General features: G+C 43.9%; 2 protein-coding genes across 3 annotated transcripts; both read right to left on the minus strand.

Annotated features, from left to right (window-relative positions):
- Positions 1 to 636: 636 nt before the first annotated feature.
- Positions 637 to 10661, minus strand: LOC142586873 (uncharacterized). The gene is made up of 4 exons (XM_075697747.1): positions 10513 to 10661; positions 6501 to 6750; positions 4546 to 4653; positions 637 to 759 (listed from the first exon to the last, which is right to left on the minus strand). The coding sequence occupies exons 2-4, from the start codon at positions 6711 to 6713 to the stop codon at positions 637 to 639; spliced, it is 444 nt and encodes a 147-aa protein (XP_075553862.1). The 5' UTR covers positions 6714 to 6750; positions 10513 to 10661.
- Positions 10662 to 15733: 5072 nt separating this feature from the next.
- LOC142586874 (uncharacterized) lies at positions 15734 to 27340 on the minus strand. 2 transcript variants are annotated; one of them, XM_075697748.1, is made up of 4 exons: positions 27261 to 27340; positions 24468 to 24719; positions 23120 to 23224; positions 15734 to 15893 (listed from the first exon to the last, which is right to left on the minus strand). In XM_075697748.1, the coding sequence occupies exons 1-4, from the start codon at positions 27318 to 27320 to the stop codon at positions 15786 to 15788; spliced, it is 525 nt and encodes a 174-aa protein (XP_075553863.1). In that variant the 5' UTR covers positions 27321 to 27340; the 3' UTR covers positions 15734 to 15785. The 2 variants fall into 2 exon arrangements, with proteins under 2 accessions (XP_075553863.1, XP_075553865.1); XM_075697750.1 differs by having other exon boundaries at positions 24468 to 24766; positions 27261 to 27316.
- Between the last annotated feature and the right edge of the window lie 640 nt (positions 27341 to 27980).

Genomic DNA, 27980 nt, shown 5'->3' on the forward strand with positions numbered 1-27980 from the left:
GGGAATATTATGCGGAGCCTCTAAATGTTATGACAGCTTTTGGACTTGAATCGAGGTGAAGATTGCCATCGTATGCGTCGCTGAGGTTTTCCGAACGTAGTGCAAAGCGAGTCGCACGGAACCGAGTAGAAATTGCGTTTAGGCTTCTTATCCGCGCTCCCAGCATTATACGAAGTATTTAATTCTGCGATAAATTCCCAAATTTTATTCATTAGAAGGTGCGACACGGGTGGCATTCGAATGCGCAGGCCGCCTTTTTCAGCCGTATACCTGTCCAAGTCTGCATCTTGTATGATTTTACGTGTTTGTTTTATTCCTTCTCAATTTACTGAAGCGTTCTTGTGCAAGATTTCTCGAACAATTTTTCATCTTGGAGAGCAGGTATGAGATAAATGCTGTGCGATAATATGCATTCTATATTCTTGTACATATTGCTTGTTTGGAAATGGCGCGGTTACACTTAACGTCCAGCCCCAACTTCAGGAAATATTTGAACTATCAGCCTTCGCTGCGTTCAATAGCATCAACACAGTTAAGGATAAACTGCTGCTGTTCCTTAAGAATATATTCAGGGCTGAAGACAGAGAACGCGTTACATTATTCAAAGGAAAAAAAACGCCAAGCCGGAAGGAAGGGCTATTCATCTTTTATTCTAATATGACTGTCGTGTGGCTCTATTTCGTGGCATTCCAGTCTTGTCACCCGCACGAATTCTTCTTTGGGGACCATTAACATATAGGCGGTGCACTCGTCACTGGCCTTCAAAGAAAAAGAAAACAGAAAAACGTGCTCGTGTGAGTGATTATGTGTTGCAGAAGGTGCAATTAGATACTTCTGCAATGACAAATGGACTACACAAATGTCCCACTACGCGTATGCAAGTTTGCCAAAGAAAATAGGCTGGGACGGCTGGACGGAGACTTTCCAAGAGGAATTGTTACCTCAGGAACTTCTATCTAAGCACAATGGAACTGAGAGATCATTTTTTTTGTGGAATGCACTGCACTCCTGATGACTGCTTCTGCTTTTAATGAAGTAAGGTATGGTCTACTGACTGTAGGAACTACATGTTTCGTTTAGGATATCGGTTTTTCTACCAGAATTGTTGGCAACTGTCAAAATGAAGTACGAAGGATCAAGGGTTATGCAGAAAATATATAAAAAACGAAACTGACAGCGCAAATCTGTAGACTTTACCTAATGATCCATTTAAATTGAAACAAAAAGAATTCACGTGCCGTTTTGAAGTGCACGAGTAATTTGCAGGTAGAAATTTTGCGAAGAAATGGCCAGCAATGTAATACTTTTGCGTAAGCTGCACACTCTCGTATATCTTCGTTTTCGGATGCTTTAGCAGACGCCGTTTACGGAACTGTGACATGCGTTTGCGCGCAGTGTTACGGACTTGTCGTATTTGTGATTGTCACGTTTAACGGCAGAGCCATAATGTTGCATTCTCATGGAGAGTTCCATGCTATAGCTGCGCTTCATTCTCACTTGAGTGTCACCGATGGAGTGAGGATGCGCTTATATACCTGCGAATTATTACACAGCGTATGCTTTGCTGTTGCACTCCGGTGGGCCAAACTATGACTATGGTTACCGAAAACGAACAAGCTCAATCGGGCTCAGAATCTGCAATGACCGTGGCAAGGTCACTTACGCCTGAACCAGGTTCTACCCTGGCGCACCAGTGGCCTGCATGTATTGCTCCACGCAGCAAAATAGAAAGGGGGACAAATACAGTTTTCTTTTTTGTTGTGATAGCAATTATATGGACAGTCCCGGCGCATTTCCACCATCAACGTCGGCGTCGCCATCGCGGTGATGTCTTGTATAAAGTCCAAGTGCCATAACATCGCGGCTGTGTGCTGTATGCTGTATGTGCGAGCGAAAGCGTGCTAAGGTAAGGCTAGAAGGTTGTTGGCTCGAGGGCCAAACAATGAAATCTTCCTTACTGAGGTAAGGAAGCCTTCATTGCGGTGAGGCTACCTTATGTCACTCTGAAAGCTTCCTTACTGAGGGGCCCTCGGTGAAGGCTTCCTTGGTGCTTCCTCAGCTTAAGGTAGCTCCAAAGCTGCCTTCATGCGTCCTCACGCCGCTCCTGGCCCTGAACGAGCGGTTCAACTCACTGCTTAACCACGTGATCGACGTTTGCTTGCGCATGCGCGCAGTCGCCCACCTGCGGAGAAGCGCGAGCACGGTGCGTCTTGCCAGGCATGTTCGTTTCAGTCACGCGTGCGCCATGGAAGCGTTGCTAGGCGTTGCACGACGCCGGCGTGCCAGCGTTGCTGGAGTACATCAAGTTTTGCACGGTAATGCGCTACTTTTTTAAAGCTTAGTAAACGAAACTAGAAGAAAGCGTCCACGCTTCTCTATATTAGCTCTTCAATTTAAAGATTGTGCGACGATACAAAGTTTTTTTTATTTAATAATGGTATTCGCGTAAAGCTTTTAAGAGATAATCTCGAACCCAGGCATGCGGCAACCGCTCCTTACGTGAGGACGGATGAAGGGAGCTTTCAGAGTACGCTTGCTGCCTCCATCGGTCCTTCGCTGTAAGGAGGCCTCACGTAAGGTTAGGAAGCGCTCGAAGGAAAGGAACGTTTCATTGTTTGGGCCTCGATCTTGCGCTCGCAAGGAAGGAATGGGAGGGGGGGAGCAAGGCGCGGTGTCTTCCATTGCGAGCGAGGCAGCAGGGGGAAGCGGGCGTTCTACTCCGGCGGCGGCTGCGTATGCGGCCACGCGGGCCTTATCTTGAAAACTATATACGGCCAGGACACCAGTGTCTACCCTTTTCTTAAGTGCAGTGTATGTTTGTTTCCGCTCTTTATTCACGTCATATATAAACCAACTAAACGTTCGCAAAGCCTACTTATGTCATATTTGTTCTACATCGGGCCCGTCTGTTGTGTGTTAAAGTTCACCACCCAGTATCGACTTGTTTGTTGCTCGCATGGTTACAACAGCGTATCACTCAAAAAGCTATGCCTGTTCCATCTGGAACGGTCTTATTCCGATTGAACTGTTTTTACTTTGACCGCGGGCGTCTATCTTTAGGACATGCGAAGCGCTTCTGCAAGATTAAAGAGTAGACAGTAGCGCTTGAACGTGTCTAGTCCTTTTTTGTTCTTTTTAGAGCTTTGCGCGCACAAAGACAGGACGTCGAATGATGTACAACCAACTCGCCCAAAACGTAATGCTTTGTTTTTTCTGTGCCTGTTCTTTCGCTCTTTAATGATGTCAGATTTCTTCTACGTCACCCGCAGTATTGCAGAAATTGGAGCCTTGTAGTGACAGCAGATTTCGCCAAAAGGTCTGCTTTAGGCCAGTGATTCCCTAATAGTCTGTGCTTGTTTGATTAGTTGATTGATCGCCTTCATTTTCTTCTTTTCGCAACATAAAGTTTGCGCTCACTGTTTACTGGCTTTGCACTAGCAATTTTGCGGACACTGCAGCCGAACTTACGCCGTGGCCGTGGTTTTACGTTCAAAGTTCAGCTGTGATAAGAATGACTGGGCCGTGCGCCGCCTATGCTGCAGGTGCGAGGGCATTCAGGCGAGCGTTGCCGGAGAAGGATGGCGGCTCGATGTGCGCTCAATGTTGGAGGACACGCGATCGAGCGGTAGGCCCGGCCAGCTGACTTCTCTCCTCTGGTTCGGCTGAGGGGCAGGAGTTCGGCCGTGGCTGCACATGGCCATCCCGCGCGGGTTGGCACACAGGTGGCCCGCGTACCAATGTGTCGAAGGTCACCTGCGGATGCATGGTGCGTTGGCCAGAGGCGAGCCTTGGATAACTGCTGGCTTCACGAGTGCTGTCTTGTCGCGCGCCCATAGCCGAGCAGTTTCAGTTTCGGAGATGCGGTGAAGCAAGCGGCAGCAGGATGCGTTCGTTCCCGCGCTGCTGGCGCTTCTTATCTCGCCAGCGCTGTGAAAACAAGCGTTCGCGATCGTCGAGTGAGATGGCTCCGTGTTTGTGTTGGGCGCACGCGATACTGCGCGTGTTTATTTAGTAGGCGAAGGTTGACTGCAATTTACGCGGCTGATAAATCACAAATATCACTTCGTGCAATTGCCTAACACTTTGCAATCGCTACCATTGCTTCTCCTTTCGGGCGAAAGTGCAACTTTTCTTTCTTCGCCTACCGTCTGCCACAGAGTTCGTAGCAACGTATATTAGTTCAGGTAGAGCCACACATGTAGCAAATGCAAAAAGTTACTAAATGTGTCGCACTTGCGCAGTGGTGCCTATGCAAAAAGACATTAATAGCGATGCACAGCAACATATACAATGAACTCCATCGAAGGAAGTGCCATGCTTCAACCAAATTCGTTACGCGTAGGTTCTACTTAGTATCTGGAACATTTTTTCAAACATGTTCCACTTTCTCAGTAGAACCTACGCCGAACTAGATGAAGAGTTACGAAACAGTGACTACTGCCGCATACATGGAGTTTCGCAAATATCTGTTTCAGTTCCCGACTTTGGCGTTCGCTCAGGAAAAGCAAATGAACCGCGAATTACACGTTTACCAACTTCGCATACCAGGTAATCCAAAGGCTTGCATTTTTCCCTTGCGTACGGGGCGGACGTAGTGCAGTACGCTTGGACTGTCGTGTACGTCAGGATGTAGTAATGCTTATCTTCTTCTTCCTGCGAAATTGGAGTCATTGGTTAGTGTGGGCCGACGTCAGCAGTAATTTCTCAGCAGTCTTTAGATTAGAATATATATTTGTGCATATTCTTACTAGCCCAGAGCCAGGCGGTGCGTCTCCACAACATCTTATGCACCCGCAAAAATAAATGAAGTTGAGTTGTAACGTCAGCCCCAGTCTTTACGAAATAGTTTCAACGTGTCACGCTATAGGCATCCCAATCGGCAGAATGTCTTGTTTCTAAATATAAATTATAGCTCAAATATTTTATCCACATCAGGGAGTAGCGGCGCAACTGATGACGCATTCGCAAGATACACGCAAAATTTGAAATCGAGAAGGCAGCCAGGTAACGCACTTTAGCATTCACCGCCCGATTAACTCCATGTCATCGGGAGTGAATCATGTACGGAGCCCAAGTCGCACTAGACGTCGCAGATGTATTCCCGATAAAGAAATAAACATTGATGAATTGTGTCATAAAGCAGTGTGTCCCTGAAATGCTCCTGCATTCTCCTAGATATATTCATTAGGCACAAAATTTTTCCTGTTCCGTTATGGTTCTGCCAACCAACAAAGAGGCTGAGAAGGACCCTGGGTTCGCACTTTCAAAATTTGGGCATAAACCATCTTTCGTTCGGTTTCCCTTTCAAAACGGAGCATGGTGTACCGAATCGCGCCACGCTAAAAGCCATCATGAAGTGACCTTGGCTAAAACAATTATATTGGATGAAATGGTTCAGCACATATTAGGTAGCGTTTTATTTGAAATTTACATTTTTTTTGGTCGGCAAAGATGCCTTGAACACATAATGTCGAAGAAACACATATTGACACGCGAACTCGTTTATCTTTTACGTGTGAGCGCTTTTAACGTCTAAGAAATGTTACCGCTCAGCGCAGGACGCGTCTACATGTATCGGAAGTTTCTAGAATGTTATCGATGCTTCTATCCGCTGTCTGCTGTCGCCGAACCTTGCGTTCTCTGATTGCATGTATGCGCGACGCGAATGGTGTAGAACTTTGTGGAAAGCACGCGGGTCCCAGCGGTTACTCTGGAACATTCGACGACTGATCTACAAAAGCCGACGCGCTAGACCAGCTGACCAGATTTTGACGGTCTCCGACGGTGTTCACCGTTGTCTCCGTTCTTTAAGTGTAGCTTCTTTTTGAGGGCACAGTTCGCCCAATAAAAATTAGTTTCGTCTTTCACAGTATTGCTACTGTGTTCTTCATGCGTCACTCCACGTGACAACATGGAGTGGCAGCGACATTTCATATACATGCACAAATTTAATGCACCGGACGCATCCGCCGTCATCATTTCCTAAAGACTTTTTCGCTAAGGCCTTCACTAGACTCTTAGATGCTATCCCTAACCACCTTCGCCTCCCCTAACCCCCCCCTCCCCCGCCCGTAACTGACAATTGAGATATGGAATGTTGTTGATGGGTAATTTCGTGAAATGCGTATGCACAAGTTTGCCACGACATCATGCATATATATATATGCGCACTCTCACCTTAGACCCTTCAAGCTGCGATATTAATTCTTATTATCTGTGATCTAGCAATTATTTCTTTATAGTGAATTGTTTGTGTTCTGTCAATGATATGTTTCCTGAAATTTTTATCTCCTATAGTGCGTTTGTCTGGACTGAAACATTATATGTACTCACTCCTGGGCTATCTTGCTCTACAAGAAGCGGTAGTCGTTAATTAAAAAAGTATAATTTCTTTCCGGTGCACATTCTCACCTAGCTTTAATGATATGTTTCGAATAAATAAACAGACTGCTCGCAATAAATCTGCGAGGCGGAATAAAATAGAGAAGGCAAAAGCTCACCGAGAACTTAGCGCTCCGCACTTCCAAGACGTATCGGTACTGAAAGCCTCGATTGTTGACAAAGTCCATAGCTTGTTGCGCTATGATTATAGTTTTGTTTTCCTTGAGGTTCAATTCCTTCCACGGAGCTTCTGCGGGGGCGTTTTCAGCTGAGCAAGGCAGCGCCCAGTATACAACGACCATCATTGGTAGTATCCCTATTATGCTGACCATTGCCTTTTCCAGCGTAGAACACAACCTTAAAGGGACCCTGAAACGATTTTGATTTTGTTCAAACAGACTCAGTCATTAGAGTAGGTCCTTCTGATCATTAATTGACGCATCTAAGTGCTCCGCGTGAAGCGTGTAATTTATTACAAGGTTTTAAAAGTGTACATCGCTGCCGATCGCAGCACACTGCTCGGCGGAATTTTCAGCCGCCCGTACCCATATGACGTAAATCACCCATGTGACGTCATTAGGGCGAGCTATTTGATTGGCTGCCCAGGGCGTATCATCAATAATTTTCCCCTTTATGGCGAACAAATAATGTTCGTAATAGTTGGAAGGCTAGCTAATTTGTTTCTATAAAAAGAAAGTAACAGAAAGAGAATGCACAAGAACATTTCTCGCTACACTTAAGCAGTTCCGGCACACAGCAAGCGTCGTCTGCTTGTGTTACGACGTACTCCATTTTGACAGGAGCTCCGCGGTCAGAGTCGGTCTCAGTGTTTTCGCGAGCACTATCATTCGACTTTGTTGCGTTGTGGACTGGAAACGTGGCGACTGGCAATATGTCAAGCTGCGACATCGTGTCACTCTGCAAGGCAGCAGACGAGCGAACTGGCTGCTGCGCATTCGACTGCAGCTATCCGATCGGCGCCAGGATTTGCGCGTTTGCGGCCGTCACTTTACACCGGAAGATTACTAACGCAATAGCGTTTCGCGAGTCCGCTATTAAACGCAAGCGCAAGGGGACAGGGTGTGGCCGCTTGACTCTGCCGTTTAACGGGATGAGCGGAAGCGCAAATGTGAATGATCTGCACGGTGCAGCCACCTGGTGGCACAGAGCTCAACCATACACAGTACCAGTAACCAAATGTATTCTTCTTTGCTGCTGATGTAAATTTTTCGCAGCAGTGTAATTACCAACACGTTTTGTAAATGTTTAAAATGTCTTACACTTTGTTAGAGCAATATTAGCGCTTTGCTTGGCTGGTTAAGCGCTGCGCCAACAAGTGGCCGGACCGTGCAGACCGATCAGACCGCTCACGTACGTCTACGCTAAAGTTCCTTCATCAGCTTGAGTTTATGCCTCGAGCCATCTGCCGAAATGCCCAGCTTGCCTGTGGTTACCGGAATACCAGACACGTTCGGCGCTTCGACAGACTGCTCGCAGCGCACGCTGCTTCGATAGCTCTCGCTTGGGGTCGACTGCCAAGCAGCTGGCGGAGAGTTTGGAGAGGCTTCGCGCGCTCGCTCCTTGAGAACCGGAAGTCGACGACATGGCATGTCATCATGACGCAGAGCCAGTGCAGGCGGAGCTTAGCCCCGATCACTCGGCGAACGAGCTGAGGAGAAAATGCATGACCGTGGAGGAGGGTAACTTGTAATCGTCCGTAGCTATCCTAATATGAGACGTTTCACACAAATTGTGGCGCGAATTATTGACTTTAGCTGTACCCTACGCGTCTGCAAAATTTGTCCGAACCGTTTCAGGGGCTCTTTAACGAAAAAACGGTCAAGACGTACCAGAAATCTGGAAGTTAATGTTTGAGCCATACGAGAACATACTAGAAGTGCAGAAGTACGGGCCCTTGAAGCCACTGACCTAGAACTGTACTTTCTTACTTTCTGTTTTTTTCACATTTCTTAGGGTAATAGTGCTCTGTTTTTATGGGCATGGTAATCACAATTTTATTCGCTGGTTCATTGTTACTTGATGATGGTAGAGTAGGTATTATAATAGCAAGGTCAGATCCGTGAAAAATTCCCATGCGTGACATGAGAGCACGGCTTCTTAGTTTTAGAGTCGACTTATTCGCACGGGGGAACATTGAGTTTCTCGGGTATTTCGCAGGATATTTCTACGTCGTTACGTTGACGCTTAGATTACCGGCAGATAGCTTTTCTAAACAATTGCGGAGATACTTAGCCGCGAAAGCCTTCTGCGATACGCGAGCTGTATGAACGGTTCCGAACGTATAGAAGGCGGACGATAACGGAATCGACGTACGCGATAAACCAGTGGAAAGAGTAACATGGGTCACGTGGAGGAACGCTTCGGACACCTTCGTGTAGCCTTGTCGTACCTGGCGTGAAAAATGTAGAGCGCATCTTGAAATATTTTCCTACATCTTGTAGCTTTTATAGATTTTCTATGATGTGACCTACGAGCTCACTGCTGCAGAACATATTAAGATATATTTCTAAGCTTGAATATGAATTTAACGGTGGGGCGCTGCAGAGCGATCATTCTCGAATTCATATTTGAATTGAATTGTCCAGAAGCGCAAGGAACAACACGGACGACAGAGAAGCACACATGAACAGCGCTTCTCTGGCGTCCGTGTTGTTTCTTGCGCTAGACACGTCAATTCAAAGTTGAATCAAGACCGACTAGTCTGGCTGTCAGTTTTGTTGGTTGAATGGTGAGTGGGCTGCTGATCTAAGGAACCTGAGGACAATAGCTGTGCCTTAACACTGCCACAAATAATGCATCAGGAACCGACCCACCAGCAAACGGTATTGAAGGTAGATCCATGACAGGCACCTTTTAACCCTGTAAGTACCTAGGAAGTACCATCGCTTTCGGCATATAAAAGAATTTGGTCTCTGCAAGAACTAGGTAAACCGTGCTGAACGCATTCAACAAGCAACGTAAACTTTCTTCTGTGGTACGCACGCATTGTAGGGACTTTGGCTGTCAATTTGGAATGAGAACCGGTTTTCTTTGTCGCATTGTTCGCGCCTCGTTCACGGTTCACAGGCTTCGAAATTCCAGTCAGCGTGGAGGTGCATAAGTTGTCTACGAATTCGCCTGTTTTTGCCTGCAATGGATATGGCTTTCTGCTGCTGAGCGCCAGTCGAGCGGTTCCATTTCCGGCAGCCATGACTGCATTCCGATGAAGGACAAGCGCAAAAATGTTCGCGTAGCATGCAGTCTTAGCACCACGTGGTCAGGATTATTTCGGAGCCCTTCGTTACGACCTCCTTAGAATCCGCTTTGCAGTTTCGGGATGTTTAACCTCCTGATTGCGCGCGTGAACGATCTGCGCCAGCACTCGGCAGCCAGTGCCCGCATCAATATGCGCATCCATTTGCCGTGCGATGCCAAATGAGCGCAGAGTAAGAATCTTTGGGAAAGGATTGCCGACTAACTTTACAAACCTCAAATTCTGTGTTATCTGCAAAGCATAAAAATTTGGAATTGAAACATACCGAATCCGCGAAATGCGGTGCGGGAGATACGTTGCCTAGCAACATTGCTTGGATAAAAAAAAAAGAAAAGAAAAGAGAGAGCAGCCATGACGTAAATAAAACGAGGAGAAAGCAGGCGTGGAACAAGGCACACAAATCTTTTCTTTACCATTGTAGGCAGCGTACCACGGTGACTGCACAACGTTCAGGTTCACTTAAGGCAAGCTGGAGCCCACTTGTGTGTGCTATGGCTGTTGTAATCAGTGCTCCGCGACGATATTTGCATTTCACAGGTCTGCGCACATAGATGTTGAAGGAAAATATGTGGTGTACGGGAAACATTAGAAACGAAGTACTCCGCAGTTAACGTAAATACTACTTAAATTGTCGTTAATTCCTGCCAAAATCAACTTGAAGCCCCTTTAGAAATGGTCTAATCACGGAAATATCCGAATTTTTAGGGCCTGGAACGAAACCATGCGATATTATCACGTTTAAGCATTAATTCAGGTGGCAATTTAAAACAAAATGGTGCGCATTCAAAAGTCTGTAGGAGCAGGCAATAGCATCGAAAACCCAGTAAAGTTTTAGGTGACAATAAACGTTTACTTGCCCTTCATCGGATAACTATGGCGTCCGATATTCGTCCCTCAACGTAAATTGATCGCTTGGCCTTGCGTTTATTTTCTTTCCCTTTGTCGATAAAGCTGACTAGGTATTGCGCATGAACAGCGATGAAGACGCGAACGTTCATTTTTGATTTGTTTGGTTACTTATACATTCACAAATATGGGTCACGCTCAATTCTTTCGTGGAGATTTCGCTACAAGTTAACTGCAAACGCCTTCCTTTGAAAATGATGAAACAGAGCGTTCTATATAAACGAGGTAAACTTTTAACGCAGCTGTTCGCGAGCTATAAAAGGGTGCTTTGTATAGGGCTTCGCTACATATGCCGCTATTTTTATTTTATCTTTGGAATCGAATGCACCGTGTGCTGTATTTTCTTGGTGGTTTAGAAAAGAACCTATGATCGTTTTGTCTCGAGGACAGAGGTGAATCCTAACTACATTCGTATGATAACTGAAACCACAAATCGTACTGTGTGAGAGCACTAATTTAGGATGGTTTGTCAGGGTCTGCTGGTGAGATAACCATTGTAAAATTACGATTTCTTACCTGACTTCATCGCCATCACGGTCGACCTCTGTCGTGCCTACAGCAGACCAAATGCCACTATATAGCTTTAGCTAGAGAATCAAGTCGCGAGATTGGAAATATCTGCTTCCTGTTATCTCCATCTGGTTTCTTTATGAGATAAGATGCTATGAATGATGCAACTCGCTCGAAAAAACAAGATGCTGATTAACATGGATAGAAATGATTAAGAAAAATAATTGCCATGCGTAGATAGCGTAATGTCAAACTTGGGTGCGAGTACAATCGTGCCAACTGTGCGACAAGACTGGACACAAGGTAACAAAATGAACGGAGCAGTATAGTTCGTCCCTTTCTTATCTTGTGTCCCGGCTTGTTGCTCAAATCGTACGAATGTATTTGTACTTGCTAGACCAAATATCGAACACATTGAGTGTGAGGCTGAAGAAAACGAATGTAAAGTTTAAACGTATGCGTACTTTCTCTCTGTTTACGCGTAAATAAATACAAGCTTAGGGCATTTATTCAGAAAGTGGTCCCACAGCCCACACCTGAAAAGGGATTTCCTGTTAGAAGTTAAGTGGGGCTAAATAGCAAAAGTGGGAACAAAACAATGTTTTGTAATTAGCTATAGCAGTACTTTCAGTACTTTAGGGCTCGCTGCTCAAAACGAGAACGGCCCTGTCATTGACGTTTATTTTTCAAACTCTTGCGTCAGCTGACTAGGAAGAACCGAAGCTAGCTGAGCGAGTTGCTGCATTTGCATGTTTGCTGACAACGAGGACAAACTAGCCTGGACGCTAAAGAAGAAGCCCATGCTACGAGTGCTGTATCACGCATAAATGGAAAAACGCATGAGCAAACCACTACCCTAGTACCCCTACTACTTTCCTTGCATGATCAAACCTCCACATTCTCTCGCGTTATCGACTGCGCTTGCCGGAAGGACAGTGTATAAAATATTGAAATCCCCGAGCGCACGGCAGTGTACAGCGCGCGTAACGTGAGAGCGAACGCGCAAAAGCATCACAAGAGGAATAGAATAGTCTAGCTGTCGAGTATCACATGTACTGCTCATTTATTCCGGCAGCATAACATTTAGGAATGCTCTCAGAAGCTAGCATATGTTCGCCCCAAAAGATACGGCTACCACGCGGAGTTATAGTCATCGCATATATAACCAAACGAGCCTGTACACATGGTCTGACTACAGATTGTGAAATTAATATGACCAAGGGGCAGCAGAAAATCGCTGCTGCAGAAGGGCGAACGTTACGGGGAAAAACAATGAGGGTTTTTTTTCGGTTAGCATTATTAGGCTACTTTTCCCCCTGTGAGGTGCTGCTGTTCTCAGCTATCTAGCCCCTGAAACTTAGCTCTCGCTCGCGCAGCAACAGCGCAAGAGCAAGGCTGCTCAATACAAAATGCAACAGGTGCACACTGCCCCTGCCATGACGTCTATCACGAGTACATGTAAAACAGGTTATAGAGCCTCCGTTGCAAGTTGCGACATGACATAAGAGGATGTTATCAGGCGTAGTGCTAGGAAAACGGAAACAACGCCGCGCTGAAGCTGCTCGACGCCACTTGGCTGGCCAAGAAGTTAAGCAACAATTCGTGGGCGACAAATGCGAAACCATACGTGTAAAAGAGTCGCACGAGACCTTGCCATCGCACAGCAACGCGCTGAAGCTGGACGCTGTCGATACGCCGCCAAACAAGGTGATGGACAGAAGAAGCTGTACTAGAGCAGAAGCGACAGACCGAGCGACAACGCACCGGCGCCAGTCGTAGTACACTGCTGTAACACGGTGCATTTTAAACCAGGCGCATTTTAACATGGTCTGCACTGGAAAGGTGTCTTCAGCAATAAGGTGTGTCGCTACATTGCTTGACTGCTAATCGCATTCACATCGACACAGTCATCCTGAGATGGGTTCTGCTCCAGCTTTTTTTTAACTACCGTGGACCGCTCATCTCAGGAAGTAACAAATATGCTGGAAAAAATTTGATGTATACCGTTTAATGCATGACAAGATAAAAAGTGAGTAATATGAGAGAGAACACTAAATTTGTTCTCATCAACGATTCCTTCGGGCATGTGTTCTTTAAATGGAAATGTGAATTCACGCAAGTATTTCGAACTCAATAGATTCGCGTTTCACAGAACAATTTGCAAATGACGGCTATCAAAATGATGTACTCTGTAACAAAGTGGTCCGGCCACCTCGTGGTTACAAGAAATTATTAACGCGAAAACTTTAACTGTCTATATTGGTGGTGTCCTCGGCGGTGACCTTTTCGAAACAGCACTGTGACGGAAAATGGCCGTTGCCGCAAAGAGTAAAATCACATGAAAAAATGCTCGCATTGATGTCACATTTTACGGGCAGGTTCCTGTAAACAAGGTAAATTAGTGGCTTTGAGAAGAAAATTTGTTGCATTTTGCTATGGGTGGGACTCGAGCCCGGGCCTCCAGGGTGTGTGACGAACACGCTTCGCTGAAGCCGCGGCTGCTCCACGGTTCTAGCTAAGGGTGTGGCCAGCGTGTCCCTGATTGAATACGTCACGTGGTCACAGAGACACGCTCGTGACTCTGCTTGCGCGTTCGCCGTCGTCTTCTTCCACCGCTGGCTTTGAAGCAGTTCAGCATGCCAGCGTTCCCATAATGCCCCTCCGTCTGCGAAGGTGCTGATGACACTGGCCTACTACACTCTTTGGCAAAGTTGCACCCTTTGGCGTGTATCTCTGCCACACAACAATAATCGCCATCTGCCTTGCTTGCGTTTTCTTTCTTGAAAACTCCATTCCCGCTGCTTCCCTGTCGGGAATTATATGTCATGCTGATAACGCGCATGCCGTTCGTTACTGGGAAGTACTGGGCTTGCCGCGTTAAGGAGAGGAAATGCGGACAATACAGATGATTGTTGTGTGGCCAAAGGGTGTAATTTTGCTTACGAGTGTACCAGTATAAGTGCGGGGATTTCGGCGAGTTCAGTCGTGCGCTCTGATGGACAGTTGCCACAATTCTTCATAAACGTATCTTAATCATGACAAAGATGTGTGCCAATTGTGCAGTCAAGCTTTCTCGTTACCGTTTCACAAACGTGTTATACTTGCTTAATTTTATCAACTGTCTATGTCATCATGACGTTTAAATAAAAGAGGAAAGAAGAGACGGGAGCCGGCATTAAGCCTAAGTGTACGCTTAAATTGACAATTCAGGAAACTCGGTACACAGAGAATATTGAACGTTCTTTATTGCCTGTTAAGCACTTGACATTTTCAAAGCGCGAAGAAACACATTATCCACGTGGCAAAGGTAGTGTTAGCATCAATAACTGAAAAGTTAGATTAGAAATGTTCAATTTGCTCAGTTGGACTACTTGACCAGTTCTAAAATTTGTTTACCGCTCTCTCACGCTGTCTAATTTGTATGGACCTCCTTGAGTTCGTGACGTAAGCACACAGTGTGGTGGCGCTCCTGGTGGTAGGTGGTAGCGTCGGCCGACTGCGCGCGGTATAGGCTTCGACCATAACTTATGGCAATGCATAGAACCAATAAATCTCTAGCTTAACCTTTCAAGTCATAACGCTATTAAGTAGCGCGCGTTTCTTGAAAATGTTCCTCGTACATTATAGAAGAGCATGCAAGGCTGAACAATAATATTTCAAATCTGGCGAATTTTTGAAGTGCGGGTCTGGTACCAGGAGCGCAGCACCTAGGTGAGTTTTGTCTAAATGCAATTAAAGAATACCACTGAGTAACTTTACTTATTGCTACATTTACTAATTATGCTGGTATTTTGTTAACAGCTCTTAATCAGATGTTGCAGTCACGTGTGAGAAATATCAGCGTTTGCACAGGTTACATGGAAAATATTAATCAACGAGGCCATGCCCATGAGAAGACCGTTCTGGCTCGTGCGTCATTTTGAGAAGCGGTAATATTGACATCTCTTTGAATTTCGCTATAAAGAAAACGAATATTTTTGCAAGCTTTTTGCGAAGCATCTACTCGCATTTTGAATTTAAAGCTTTGCACAGTATTTGCACTATGGCTACACTATTTGAAAGTAGGATTTGAAGTGATTGAAAATATGTTTTCAGTTGGCGTTTAAAACAAGCTTGTGCCGATGAGCTGGTGTATCACTTACCTGAGTTCCCACGCGAGGCTTTGGCCATTAAATGTTCACACTTGAGCACGACGGCTCGTGCCAGCGTTTTGTATCAGTGAAACTCGAATTTACAGTTGGAGCGTGTAGGCAGTGAGGTTGTATGTTAGCGGCTCAAGAGATATGTCCAAACCTCCATGACGGGCTTCTAAAAGAGAATTCGGGCCCGTATTCACCAAAAGTTCTTACGCTAAAACTGTTACAATGTATTTCAGCCAATCATTGTGCTAGACATATAATTAGCGAAGGCGACCAGCCAATGACAAGAAAACACTTAAGAACCAAGAGCTTTCTGGACTCAGCTCATGATTCTTTCACTATAGGTGGCGATGCGACGGCTGCAATCACACCTTTAAACAATCTTTATTTTTTTCAACGCCCAATGTAGCTAGCCAAAGGTGAGCAGCATTGATTAAGGAATCTTTTCTATGCCGAACAAGGACTTAGCCGGATTACTCAGCTGCTGGAATGAGTATCGAATGAGGACACCTTTTCCCTCGAACAGTTTATTGCCGAGTGACAATGACCGAACGGCTATATATACATGTGAGAAATTACTCGTACGTAGTAGACCAGAAGTTGTCACACTTGTAGAAATAAGTTTCGCGAATAGACGCATAATAATCCTGCCAGACGAGGGCGTTGCAATATCTTCCTTTTTCCTGTAGGAACGAAAGGAAAAGAGTTACACAAACGTACAACAACTGATTCCAGCCAAAAGAGAGTACACAGTGTCCGGAATGTTTTTTTTTCTAAATACGTCACGAAGCTTCTAGGCTTCCGAAGTTCATTTCACAAATTTTTATCCCGTGCAGTTAGTCTGTGGCACAATGTCTTCATTGGCCTTGTCCCTTCGTCGACTTGAAGGTCTCAATAATGCAAAATAATCCACCTTGCCAATTGCCTTGTGAATATGGTTCACTACGCGTTTTCCTTCGGGACAATGAAAATTGGGTTTCTAGAGGAACTTAGGCATGGATGTACACGCCTTCTCTAGTTGCACATCTGCCGCTTTCTGAATAGTGTTCGGCAGGACTACAAGAGGCAAAAATTGAGCCTTAAGATGATGCGAATTCGAAGGGACAATTTGGCCTAGTAGACAACTTCAGTCACTGGACATGTTTAACGCGGTTTGTCACAATGTGTATTTATTTATTTATTTATTTGTTATCGACAGTGCCTATGCAGCCATTACGGGGGGGGGGGGCTAGACAATATTTTGAAGATACATAAATTGAATGTACTGCACACTCATAACATTGTGATAACATTTGTGTACTCAATCACACAGTTGACGGTTGGTACGAAATAAGACATGAAGTACGATATAATCAAGGGCATAATAACAAAACAGACTACGCTTAATAACCAACACACAACTAGACTTACTGTGCATGCAAAAAAAAAAAAAACACATCACGCTGCAGTAAAAATGCTAATCAGGCATTCATTTCTTAGTGTGCCGTGTAATCAGAGGACAATCTAAGAAAAAAGGTTGTTACAGTGACACTAAGGAAACGCGACTAGGATCTGCCCACCAAGCGCTAATACATGAAAACGAGACACAAGTATTTACACATCCTTTACTCGTATGTATATGTCCACAAAAAATAAAATCCTTACCTCTAAAGACTGAAAAAACAAAACAAAAACAACGCAGCATAAATACAGGCCGCAATACGATAGTAAAGAGCAATATGTTTTAACCATAGTATACAGAGAGGGATGACAGTAAGCGTGATCAGGTGATATTGTAACAGCATTTCTACGAATATGCTATTATTCCGTCGCATCATACCGAAAAAAAAATAAAAGAAAACAAGAAAGAAATATCTATCTTAAGTATCCCCACTTACCGGGCATTTTTATTGTAATTTTAGTGATCCCAAAATTCTACCGTCTTCAAGGAAGAGAAGGTCTTGTTACTGCAAGAAACAGTTATAACAGCGTAGGTAGGCGCCTCCCTTAACGGATTGCGTTTCGTAAAGAAGTTATCCCAAATACCGACGTATTATGTTTGTACTCTCGTGCCTTGTGTTCGTGATCTCGGCGGGCTGATTTGTAGTGCGGTCGGAAAATGCATACATTACAGGAAACACCAGTTCGGGAATTATATTTGTTGTGCTATTGCTTTAGTCGAAGCGACGTTTTTCTGTTCTTTATAAAGATTCCCATTCTACTGTTGCCTGCAGTAAACTGCCTATCATGCGTCAATATATAGGATATATATATATAGGTATCTTGCTGCCATAGGCAGCACTTTTTCCAGTTTTTCCTTATCAGCCGCAACAGCTCAGTTCCACACACGACACGCATACTGTAACACAGATGTAACGGATAATTTGTACAATACTTCCAGAGTTTGCCGAGAGAATGCGCTTGAATTTGACGTAAATATCCCAAGTTCTGACATGCTTTATTTACAGTATAATGTATGTGCCGTTGCCATGTGAAATACGAATAAAAGTAAATGTCTACTTATTTATATTCAAAAACTATTTAGATCTTAGTATTATTTATTGTGGAATCTAACTTACACCTGAATTTTTTTAGAGAGCCTCATACACTGTTGAGTTAACATTTAGATTAATTCTGTATGTTTGACCCCTTGCGTTTATTGCATTAATATCTTCTTGAAATACAGTTAAGGCACTTTCATTATTATCTCTTTGAAATACAGTTAAAGCACTTTCAGAATTATTTTTCTATGCAATATGAAAAACAGTCTGCAAGGAGCTCGATGTGTGATTCAACATTTTTATGGATGTCATCTATATAAAGTAAAAAAAAGAAGAGGCCCCAAAACGGATCCCTGAGACACGCCCTACGTGACATCAGTTATCCCAGATTGTTGTCCGTTTAGAACTGCATACTGACGCCTTCCTCGTAAATATTCAGCAATACAAACAATTAATGGCGAGTTAATATCAACGCTGGCAAGTTGTGCAACCATATGTCATGGGAGGAAAAAAAAAGAAATAAAAATATCTCAAAACTCTCAAAAATCTAAAGAAATACAATCAACAGTGGTATTATCGTCAAGTGCTGTCGCTAAATAATGTATAAACGCCATTAATTGTGTAATACACGATATCCTTTTCTTAAATTTGTGCTGGCATGGTTTCGATAAGGAATTTGCATCGATATACTTGGCTACTCCTGTATATAAAATATGTTCTGGAATTTTACTGCACACACAGGTGAGAGGGAAAGGATGGCAGTTACTAATAAAGTAACGCGGAATCGATTTATGGATAGGAGCAACTGATAGCTTCATCAAATTGGCCACGACAGATCTCTCAATATGATGCCATCAATAGATGATGTCTTTTTATTTTGCGAATTTAATGCAATCTGTTAAGATTCATGAGCAAAAAGCAGCCACTAACGGCAAGTAATGTCATGAGCGCAACACAGTTGTTTCTTGTGAAGGAATATGAGTACATAGGAGTTATTTTTCTTAGCTACTTAGCCTGGAATGCGTACATAGATTACATTGCTTGGAAGGCTAGCAACACACTAAACTGTGTGAGGCGCAACAAACAAGCACCGGCCTGTTGGAAGGAAATCCTGTATATGTAGAATGTAAGCCCACTTTTGTAATACGCGTGTAGCACTTGGGACCCTTGTACTAAACTTAACGTCGACGCTATGGTGCGTGCCCCATTGCGAGCGGTTCGTTTCGTCACAGGCGATTATGACTATTCTAATAGATAGTTCCAAATCAGAAGTACATTAGGGTGGCCTCCTCTTGAAGACAGGCGCCAGTGTTTACGCTTGTCATTGCTTTATAAAATATTTCATAGTTCAACGGGCATTCAAAAGGAAAACTACATGCTGGAGCTTACTTGTATATCTGCCCGTACTGATCACACATTAAAAGTGCGCGAGATTGCTACCGGGATAAACCTATTCAAATATTCATTTTTCCCACGAACAATTCATCAGTGGAATAAGCTCCCCCAAGAAATTGTCTCCACTTCCCCTTAAACATTCCTACATGTGCTTCGAAGTTTTATTTCAACTGAGCCTGGGCACAGTTGAAAGTTATATAGGCTTTCTTTTCTTCTTCCTAGGGATTTGTGCTTGGCTGTCTTTGACACTTTGTTGCCTTTGCTGTTTAATGAGCTGTTTTTCTGTAGCCAATTCCAAATGACGTGTTACCAATCTGTGTTTATCTATTTGTATTTTTTTGTGTCTTGATGTTAATATTTCCCCCTCCCTTACGCTAATACCCCCCACCGGCACTGTAGGTATTGTAAATAAATAAATAAATAAATAAATAAATAAATAAATAAATAAATAAATGCCTAATTTGTACTTCGGCCGCAATTTACTGCGTGCTTGACTGAATAGCTGCATATGAAGATTTTCTTTTAATTTGCACTATTATATTTCGCGTAAGTTCGTGATTTTTCTACATATTTAAAGGGATAGTAACAGGAAGCCTATTATCCTGTATCGGTAAATTACGCTTTACGATATTAAGAACACCAGTTTTACTAAGAGAAAAAGCTTGCGACGCCAGCAAAAGCGCATAAACGAAAGTCTCATGACGACACCACCTTGAAGTTTCCTCCGACAATGTCTTAGTAAAAAATATATCATAAAATAAAATAGATATATATTTCAATATAACGTTGAAATTCATGACGCCACAGTGATGTATTGGTGCTTTGGATTCGATGTGAATTAAAAAAAAACGAAAGCTAACTTTTACTTTTATTTTCGCTATTACTACATAAGAAGTATACTTTTGAAACCATGCCTTATCAGGTTAAGCTGATTCATTGTTTTCGCTTTAGAATTCCTTTGAACCATTCACTTGAAAGACCTTGCCACGTCTCCTTTCGACGAGTTATTTCCTTCTTGCCGCCGGAAATTAAGGCAATGTACCCCAAATTTGATTAGAACGCTTGAAAGACTGATATGCGCATTTGTGCACTTCAACTTGTGTAGAAAAGGAGTACACGTGTACGAGAGGTTTTGTTCCAAGAGTGAAACAAGCCAGGGGTGACCAGAAAGTCACTCCGCGCCAACAGCTGGAGCTCCAGACTCGCGCACTGGTGATGTGCGTTGGTTCTTCCTCCTCCTTGGCGTGTATCTCTGACTCCTTTCCTTTACATGATTTTTATAGTTTTCTTTTACGAACTGTATTTGGAGGAAGACCACGGGCGTTATAAACACTGTTTACACACAAAGCGCTGATAGTCAGGAGACGTAATGTATTTCAAGCAAATCATCAGATTAAAGCGTCATTAAGAGTGACAACGAGCATGGCATCAAGTGTTGTTTCTACGGTTTGTTTAGGGCATATGGCTCTATAACTGAGAAAATTTTCGATGGTGTTAGCAGATCAGAGTAAAGTTGTCAATTGGTGTCTATAATTTACGTAAAGTGGAATCTTTTTTGGCTTCCTTCTATATTGGAAAGCATGCAATATAGAGTGGAGTTGTTGTTCTACAGCTTTTTCCCACTGACATGATAGGATTCACGTTAGCCGTACAGAATGGTCAAAATATGTTGCTCTTTAGGCCGGCTGTCCAGCAGGAACATAATCAGATAAAATAGTTTTGCACATTCTAAAAAAATATTTTCGACACCTTTTTTCGATGCAATAAGGTGGATAAGAGAAAGTTCAATACAGAATATAAATCCGAATCAGTGAGTCCGGAAGAGCATTTTTAAGTAGAGGACAAATTAGTATTTGTACAAATTAGTACATTAGTACTAATGTAATATTAATACTTACCGTTATATTAATATTATTACTGATATTATTATTCTATATTAATATTACTAATATTAATATTATTATTTATTAATATTACTGTAATATTAATACATTAATACTAGTACATTAGTACTACTAGTAGTAATTAGTACATTAGTATAAATTAGTACAAATTAGGTCACAGAGGGCCAGTTGTTCCACTGGCCCTCTGTGGCCCCTGAACAATACCAGGTGTTTTTGTAGACTACACAAAACTAAGATAATTGGATTAGGATTCAAGGTATAGTTGCATTCGATGAAAGACGATGCCTTCCTGGGTGCGCTGGCGGTGAGAACGGGCTGTATGAACGGCACGAGTTATTGTGATAGCCGCGCTGGGAGTGACAACGTTTGATTAACGTCAACTATGGAAGTTGAATCACCGTCCAAATTTTGGTCATCAGTTATCATTATCATTATCATTGACTGTATCACCCGCCAATCATGATCATCATTACCATCATAGTCATGACATACCCAGTCGTCCAAGTTGCCCGTACCTCGTGGCCCATACTCAGCAACCGCGGCGGCACACAAACAGTAGCACATACCTAATGGCCCCGGTTGACCATACCCTTTGTCATGACATACCCAATGACCATAGTGGTACTTATATTTAGACTCCACTATCTTCGGGGTTGGCCCACGAAAGAGGCTAGAGCCAGAGAGAGAGACAGCCAGAGAGAAAACAAAGAAAAAAAGGCAGGGAGCTCATCCGGACGAGCGTTCGGTTTGCTGCCCTACACTGGTGGAAGGGAAAGGGGACTAGAAAGAGGAAAGCCGGAGAGAGTGAACACTATGTGTGCACGCAGCAAAGCGCCTTGAGTTAAGTCCAAGCAAGTGCCCCGCCGATGCATTGGGCTGCCGTCATTCCGCTGTCTGAAGCTAATCCTGGTGCTTCCACATAGCCGGTGATGCGCGTTGAAGTCACCTGGGAAGACCAAGGGACCAGTGGCTGTCAGCAGTACTTTGCAGTGTGGGGCCGAATAGCATTAAAGTAAACCGCGGTCTTTTTGCCTTCAGTGCGAATAGAATGTTCTGGGTGAGCCCGAGCCACAGCGGAAGTCACAACGGAAGCCACAGCCGGAGCCGAAGCCGAAGCCGAAACCACGTCAAGTGATACGGCGCACCGTTGTAGAGTGCACTGCACAGCGCGGCTTCCTGACAAATTGCCCGAAGAACGCCCGGCAAGTGATTACGATGCTCCGGTCTCTGATGAATACATTTAGAATACTGTTGAATGGCCTGCATGCTCCGTGCAAGTGCTGGATGCTCTCAATTCAGCGCTTGCAAGTCTTGAGTAGGCTAGAAACTGGTTATAAACATACATTCCCGATAGTGAAAAGTGGTGGCAACTCGAGAAGGAAGACATTGTTTTCCGAAAAAAAATACCTCCGGCAGCATATTTACTATTCTCGAACAAGATTACTCGAAGAGGTGGACGTTACTTGCACGAGAAATCTAAATGCAAATTTATCTGATTTACGAAACTTCCCTAAATAAAGCTCTGGCTGATTCCTTAAGGGCACATATTGCGATTTACGATTTTCGCGCTTGCACGTCTGGAAAGCAAATGCACTTGAAATAAGTTCTGAGGGTAGCACCGGTTTCGAGAAGGGCACCGTCAAACTTATAGCAAAAGTGCACTGTTCTTCTACTCACAATTTAAAGAAATGCTGCGTTGAGCATTGAAGGGGCAAGTAGCCAAACCGCCTATGTATTTTGTTGCACACTTCGGGAAGAATTCGTTCTAAGTGAATGCGCCTCGTGAGCACACCGACAATAATTTGTTTGGAATACGTGCCGTAATGTGATTAGTTAGAAAATCAATTAATCAGTTCTTGTAATTTGTCAAATGCGCATTTTCATTTATCGTGCGAGTAATGTCAACCTCTTTGGTGTCTGACAACTGGCACGCGTCTCGTGGCCCCAAGGCGTCGCCCCCACCTGGGAGCCACACTAGGCCTACCTACCCTAACTCCCAACCCTGCAGTGGCAAATAAAGTTGTTTCTCTCTCTCTCATTGAGCAATGTATTTCATGAAGTAACCGCTGTGCTAAAAAAAAAAAACACCCAACATAGTTCCTGAGAACGCACCATCTGAAGGATACTTACATGCTGAATGCCAGGCATGCAAACATCCTCGTCGAAGCGCTCAGTTGTAGGGCACCTTGTTTTTCGAGCAACATAGGTGAGATTGTAGGTTAATCCATTCAGTACCTGTGATTTGAATGAAGACGTATATTATTCATAATAATTGGCAGCGATGTATCAAATGTTCGAACTCGAAGTATTATGAACAACACTGTTGGGAGGCAACACTGAGGCAGTGACAAATGAACACTGAAACGTGACGTTAGTGTAGAATCAGGGACTAAAGTCCTCATTGACAGCGTCCGGTGCTTGATCAGAAGGCATTATAGTAATTCGCATGTTTGACCGTCACTGCCACCTGGCAAGACATGAAAATAGTGTAAAATTTGCGTACGTCTACTTTTATATAGGTGCGCTTTCTGAGAGACGTAATTAAATGTAATTCATCCTTTCTCAGTACTTTCCGATATACAAGATATTCAATGGTAAAGTGTTGGTTACGTTAACTATAAAACTGCGCTAGCTCTGAGTGGGCTTGCACAGGTGGTGTATGTGCTGTGGCGGACACAGTATTCGTGAACAAGGACGCTGAGCAAGTGCATATTTAACGAAAAAAACTTCCTAACTCTGAAATTTCGCGCTAATGGTACGCGTTTACATCACAAATAATAAAACTACTGTATTGAAGGTGTAGTTAATTTTACTTGACGCTTCTGATGTGTTTGTGCTCCTACATTTGACAATCAGCTTAGTACACTAGTTTTGCATTCAGAGGTGGAAGGCTCCACATATATGTATATAAATGTACGCTCCCCCCCCCCTCTCCCCGCACCATGTGAATGAGCGTAGTTGCGGGGGAAAGTGGTGAGCCAGTCTTGTTTTTGCAAGCCGACCGCAGAAGCGCAATTGTCATCAGCTCAACCCGCCTTCTTCACTGGCGTGCTGCACGGAATGGGCTACGTCACACGCGGGTTCTTCTTTGTGTCGAGACTCAAACCTCTGAATACAAAAGTAAAAACTGAACGTTAAATTTGATTGTGAGTGTATTTGAGCACAAGCGCTTTAAGGTGTCAAATCATGTTAAGCTGTCCTCGAATACGATTGTTTTCAAGCTGTTGTGTAAACACATACAACATAACCAAAATCAGTAATTTAAAAATGAGTTTTAAATAACCAACTTGCTGAAGGTACACTGTGTCCGCCGAAGTGTATAAACCACCTGTACAAGAAAGAGTTGCGTAGCTAGGTTAAGATTAGAAAGAAAATTACCGATAGTTGAACCTTGAGGACGCTGTACAAATTCGACACTTAGTCTGCCTGTCACTATACCAACCTGTAATTCCTGACAATCGAGAAATAAAATTCGTACCTGCACGTAGGCTCGTAGCACTTCGCTAGCCACGCTGTAGTTCTTCCTTCCGTCGTTCGCATCGAGCTCCACTTCGTTGGCTAGTTGTAAGAACTCGGGGCTGGACGCGTCTTGCCACTGCCAGTCACCGTACTGCCTGTAGATGTCGTTGGTGTCCGAATACCACGCTCCACAAAGCAACGTCATCCGGAAAATCACGACCAAAGAGACGGCAACGGCTTGCCGGTGTCTTCTCCGGGTCTTCATGGTATTCTGAGTCGTAATAGGCACCTTCACCATGGCCATTTCTCTAAAGAAAACTTCAAATAAAGTATTTTTTTAAAGGTAACGTGTGTTGAATTAAAGACCTGCTAGAGAAAACGCAAGTTGTGAGTCATGTAATGGTGGTTTAGAAAATATTAAAATTTTCTGTGAATAACTTTGTATAATGAAATCTTGCATTAGAATTGCACAATACAATACCGAACCAAAACATCTCCGGCGGTCTGCTAAAGTTGGATAAAACGGAAAAATGTCTCGGCTTTTTTCCGCCAGCAGCAATAAGTGCCCGCTGAATTCCCGAAAAGAACAACATTCTCTATAGCCACTTCTCTTCCTCCGAGCATCATTGGAGGAAGAGACCCCGCGGGGTACTGCAAACGTCTGGGCGTGGGAGGATCCTATGACCAGGTTCCACGACATCACGACACACTACCAGTCACAAAGACGTGTATACCCATCCCCTTACATTGTAGGTTAGACAGAATGCTGGTAGTACACTTCGGACAATTACAAAAGGATTCTTACAGAAACCCCAGACTCATGCACGCCTTGTATCCAGACATGCACACTACAAACAGATGCACATCGTGTGGCGAGGTTGCCACACTTAATCACATGTTATGGGAGCGTCAGCACTTAACAAACAAGTAGGGCAGTGCCGACCCCTCCGTCTCTTCTACCGCCAGCCTCCGCTCGCGCTGGAAGACCGCACTGCTCAGCTCGAACCTGACAGCACAACTCTGGGCCGTCCAGCTAGCCGAGGAAGCCGCTTCGAGACAAGGTCCCGGAGCCGCGTCCGCGGCGGGTGCCCAGACCCACTAAAATGACGCCGGACTTGAAACTCATCATCATCATCATCATCATCATCATCATGGTTACGCCCACTGCAGGGCAAAGGCCTCTCCCATATTTCTCCAACAGCCCCGGTCATGTACTAATTGTGGCCATGCCGTCCCTGCAAACTTCTTAATCTCATCCGCCCACCTAACTTTCTGCCGCCCCCTGCTACGCTTCCCTTCCCTTGGAATCCAGTCCGTAACCCTTAATGACCATCGGTTATCTTCCCTCCTCATTACATGTCCTGCCCATGCCCATTTCTTTTTCTTGATTTCAACTAAGATGTCATTAACTCGCGTTTGTTCCCTCACCCAATCTGCTCTTTTCTTATCCCTTAACGTTACACCTATCATTCTGAAACTCATTGATATGAAAATAAAGTTTACTTTCTTCTTCTTCTATAGCCACTGTGCGTCATTTTCGGTCACATGGTTTTGATTTCCGCTGACTTAGTGTACTGTATGACACTAAACAGTAATGGAATACGAATTACGGGTGACTGTCTGACGTCTCAAGACCATTCATTCTGATAAATTTCTGTTAGGGAAGCCACGAGCATGCTTTAGGACAATTCATTATTCAAAACGGGCCATCCACCATTCAACTATTTACATATCCGGGTATCTTTGTGGTGGCAGAGCGCCCGTTAGAGAAACGGCAATGGAGCCGTATTTTCATCTAGGTAATATTTTTAGAAACTTTATCATTTCACCATTCCATCTGGAGGAAAAATGGTGCTTTAAGCTGTCGAATGGTTCTTCTTGCACAATGATGAACTGTAACGCTCTGAATGGGCGAGGCTTGTAAATTTGAGAATTAGTTTTTTTATGCGAAAACTCGGCGGAGAAAGCCCACACGCTCCCCATTGATTGTTTGAAATCATTTTGTTTAAAATCTGTGACAGACAAGCGTTCTTGCGTCGCATTTATCGCTCAGCAATACGAAACTGTTGTGGCACACCGTAGGAGGCGTAATAATTTCCCCACATCTGGGGATTGCGAGATATGGTTGCATCGTCTTTGGAAAATTAAGAGCACTCGATATCCCTTAAACCGCTGCGTGGTACATGAAGTTTGGCATAAACATATAACAAGAGTAGGCTGGCTGCTTTTGTTACCTTTAAGTGAGGCGTTTAATGGCTCCTCGTGAACATATAGCAACCTCAAACTTAAAGTTTTTTGATCCTATGAGCTTCACTGAAGAAATCATTGAACATACTTTAGGAGCCGCTATTAGCTTGTAAGCTATGCAGGTAGTTAACGTCACCATTATAGCAGTATAGAGCTAAGAATCAGTATACGTAACATTGAATGCCCACACTTTACTACCAGTCAGTTGATGAATCAAGCAATATTATTGTACAGGTAAAGAACACAAACGGCCACACCACATGGCGATTTTCTTGCTATCTTTGTCCTAAATGTAAACAAATGACCAGAAGTACCTAGTATCATCATTTAATAAAACAAACCATGACGATTAACGCCGTAAAGAAAAGGCGTTACAACTACTGTTGATTTTTTTCTTCTATGACAATGCTTATTATGATCGAGTTATCTTTTGTTTGCTTTTAGATGGCCTGTTACCGCATCATCTCCTCTATGCTGAAAATATTTTAGGCGCTGTTTCACTTAGCGGTGAATATTGTTGCTTTCTAGTGTGTGTGTGGAAGCAATGAAAGAATGAGGAGCTCACGTTTGTCATTCCTCCCGCGCTGCTGCTACTTGGTAGTCTTGCCGCCCGCATTGGGCGCATCAGTGCGCCGCGTCCTCGGGGCGAGCGCCTCATCCTTGTACTTACGTAAGCGGCACGAGTGGTCAACCTGTTCCCACCACAACTCGCCCCGCCCAAGGTCGTCGCTACATTCACATCTGAGACACCGCTCTATGCATACTTCCAACCCATTACAGGCAGCCGCAACAACACAGGGAAAGCTAGCAGCGAAACACTTAAAACCGGGCAACAGGATCTGTAAAGTCCGTGGGCACGGACGCATTGACGGAATGGCAGGCTCACGCTTACCTTTGCTGACGCTGTAGTTTGTGCTATTTCGTCTGCTGATAGTAACACACACGCACACACACATGCGCGCGCGCACGCACACGCAATTCCACAAGTACTTCAGAAGAAGCTTTAGCTCGGGTGCTCCTATCTAAATACATGTAAAAGGAGAATTCGTTTTTCTCAGCAACCGCTGCACCAAATCTGATTAGGTTTGTTGAATTAAAAATAAAAAACGCAAGATCTAGTGTCTGTTGGTTTCGAATTCTTAATTCAGATCTTAAATTTTTAATTAAATATGGGCAAAAATCGAAAATGTTCAGAAAACGAGGCTATTAAGTTTACAACTCTGTAACTCAGCAACGAAAAATGATAACAGAATTCTGTGAATTGCATCTAATATTACATCTAAAG

This window comes from Dermacentor variabilis, chromosome 7 (assembly GCF_050947875.1).
Source record: "Dermacentor variabilis isolate Ectoservices chromosome 7, ASM5094787v1, whole genome shotgun sequence".
NCBI lineage: Eukaryota > Metazoa > Arthropoda > Arachnida > Ixodida > Ixodidae > Dermacentor > Dermacentor variabilis.

Bases quoted from the DNA above. Each gene is read 5' to 3' on its own strand.
- LOC142586874 (XM_075697748.1), bottom strand. From the start codon at position 27,320: ATGCGCCCAATGCGGGCGGCAAGACTACCAAGTAGCAGCAGCGCGGGA. The intron at 24,720-27,260 runs GTGAGCTCCTCA...ATTACGACTCAG, and splicing joins GCGCGGGAGGAATGACAAAC to AATACCATGAAGACCCGGAG. The intron at 15,894-23,119 runs GTAAGTATCCTT...TCGTTCCTACAG, and splicing joins GCATGCCTGGCATTCAGCAT to GAAAAAGGAAGATATTGCAA.
- LOC142586873 (XM_075697747.1), bottom strand. From the start codon at position 6,713: ATGGTCAGCATAATAGGGATACTACCAATGATGGTCGTTGTATACTGG. The intron at 4,654-6,500 runs GTGAGCTTTTGC...CCAATTTCGCAG, and splicing joins TGCGGAGCGCTAAGTTCTCG to GAAGAAGAAGATAAGCATTA. The intron at 760-4,545 runs GTATGCGAAGTT...TTTTCTTTGAAG, and splicing joins GCAAGCCTTTGGATTACCTG to GCCAGTGACGAGTGCACCGC.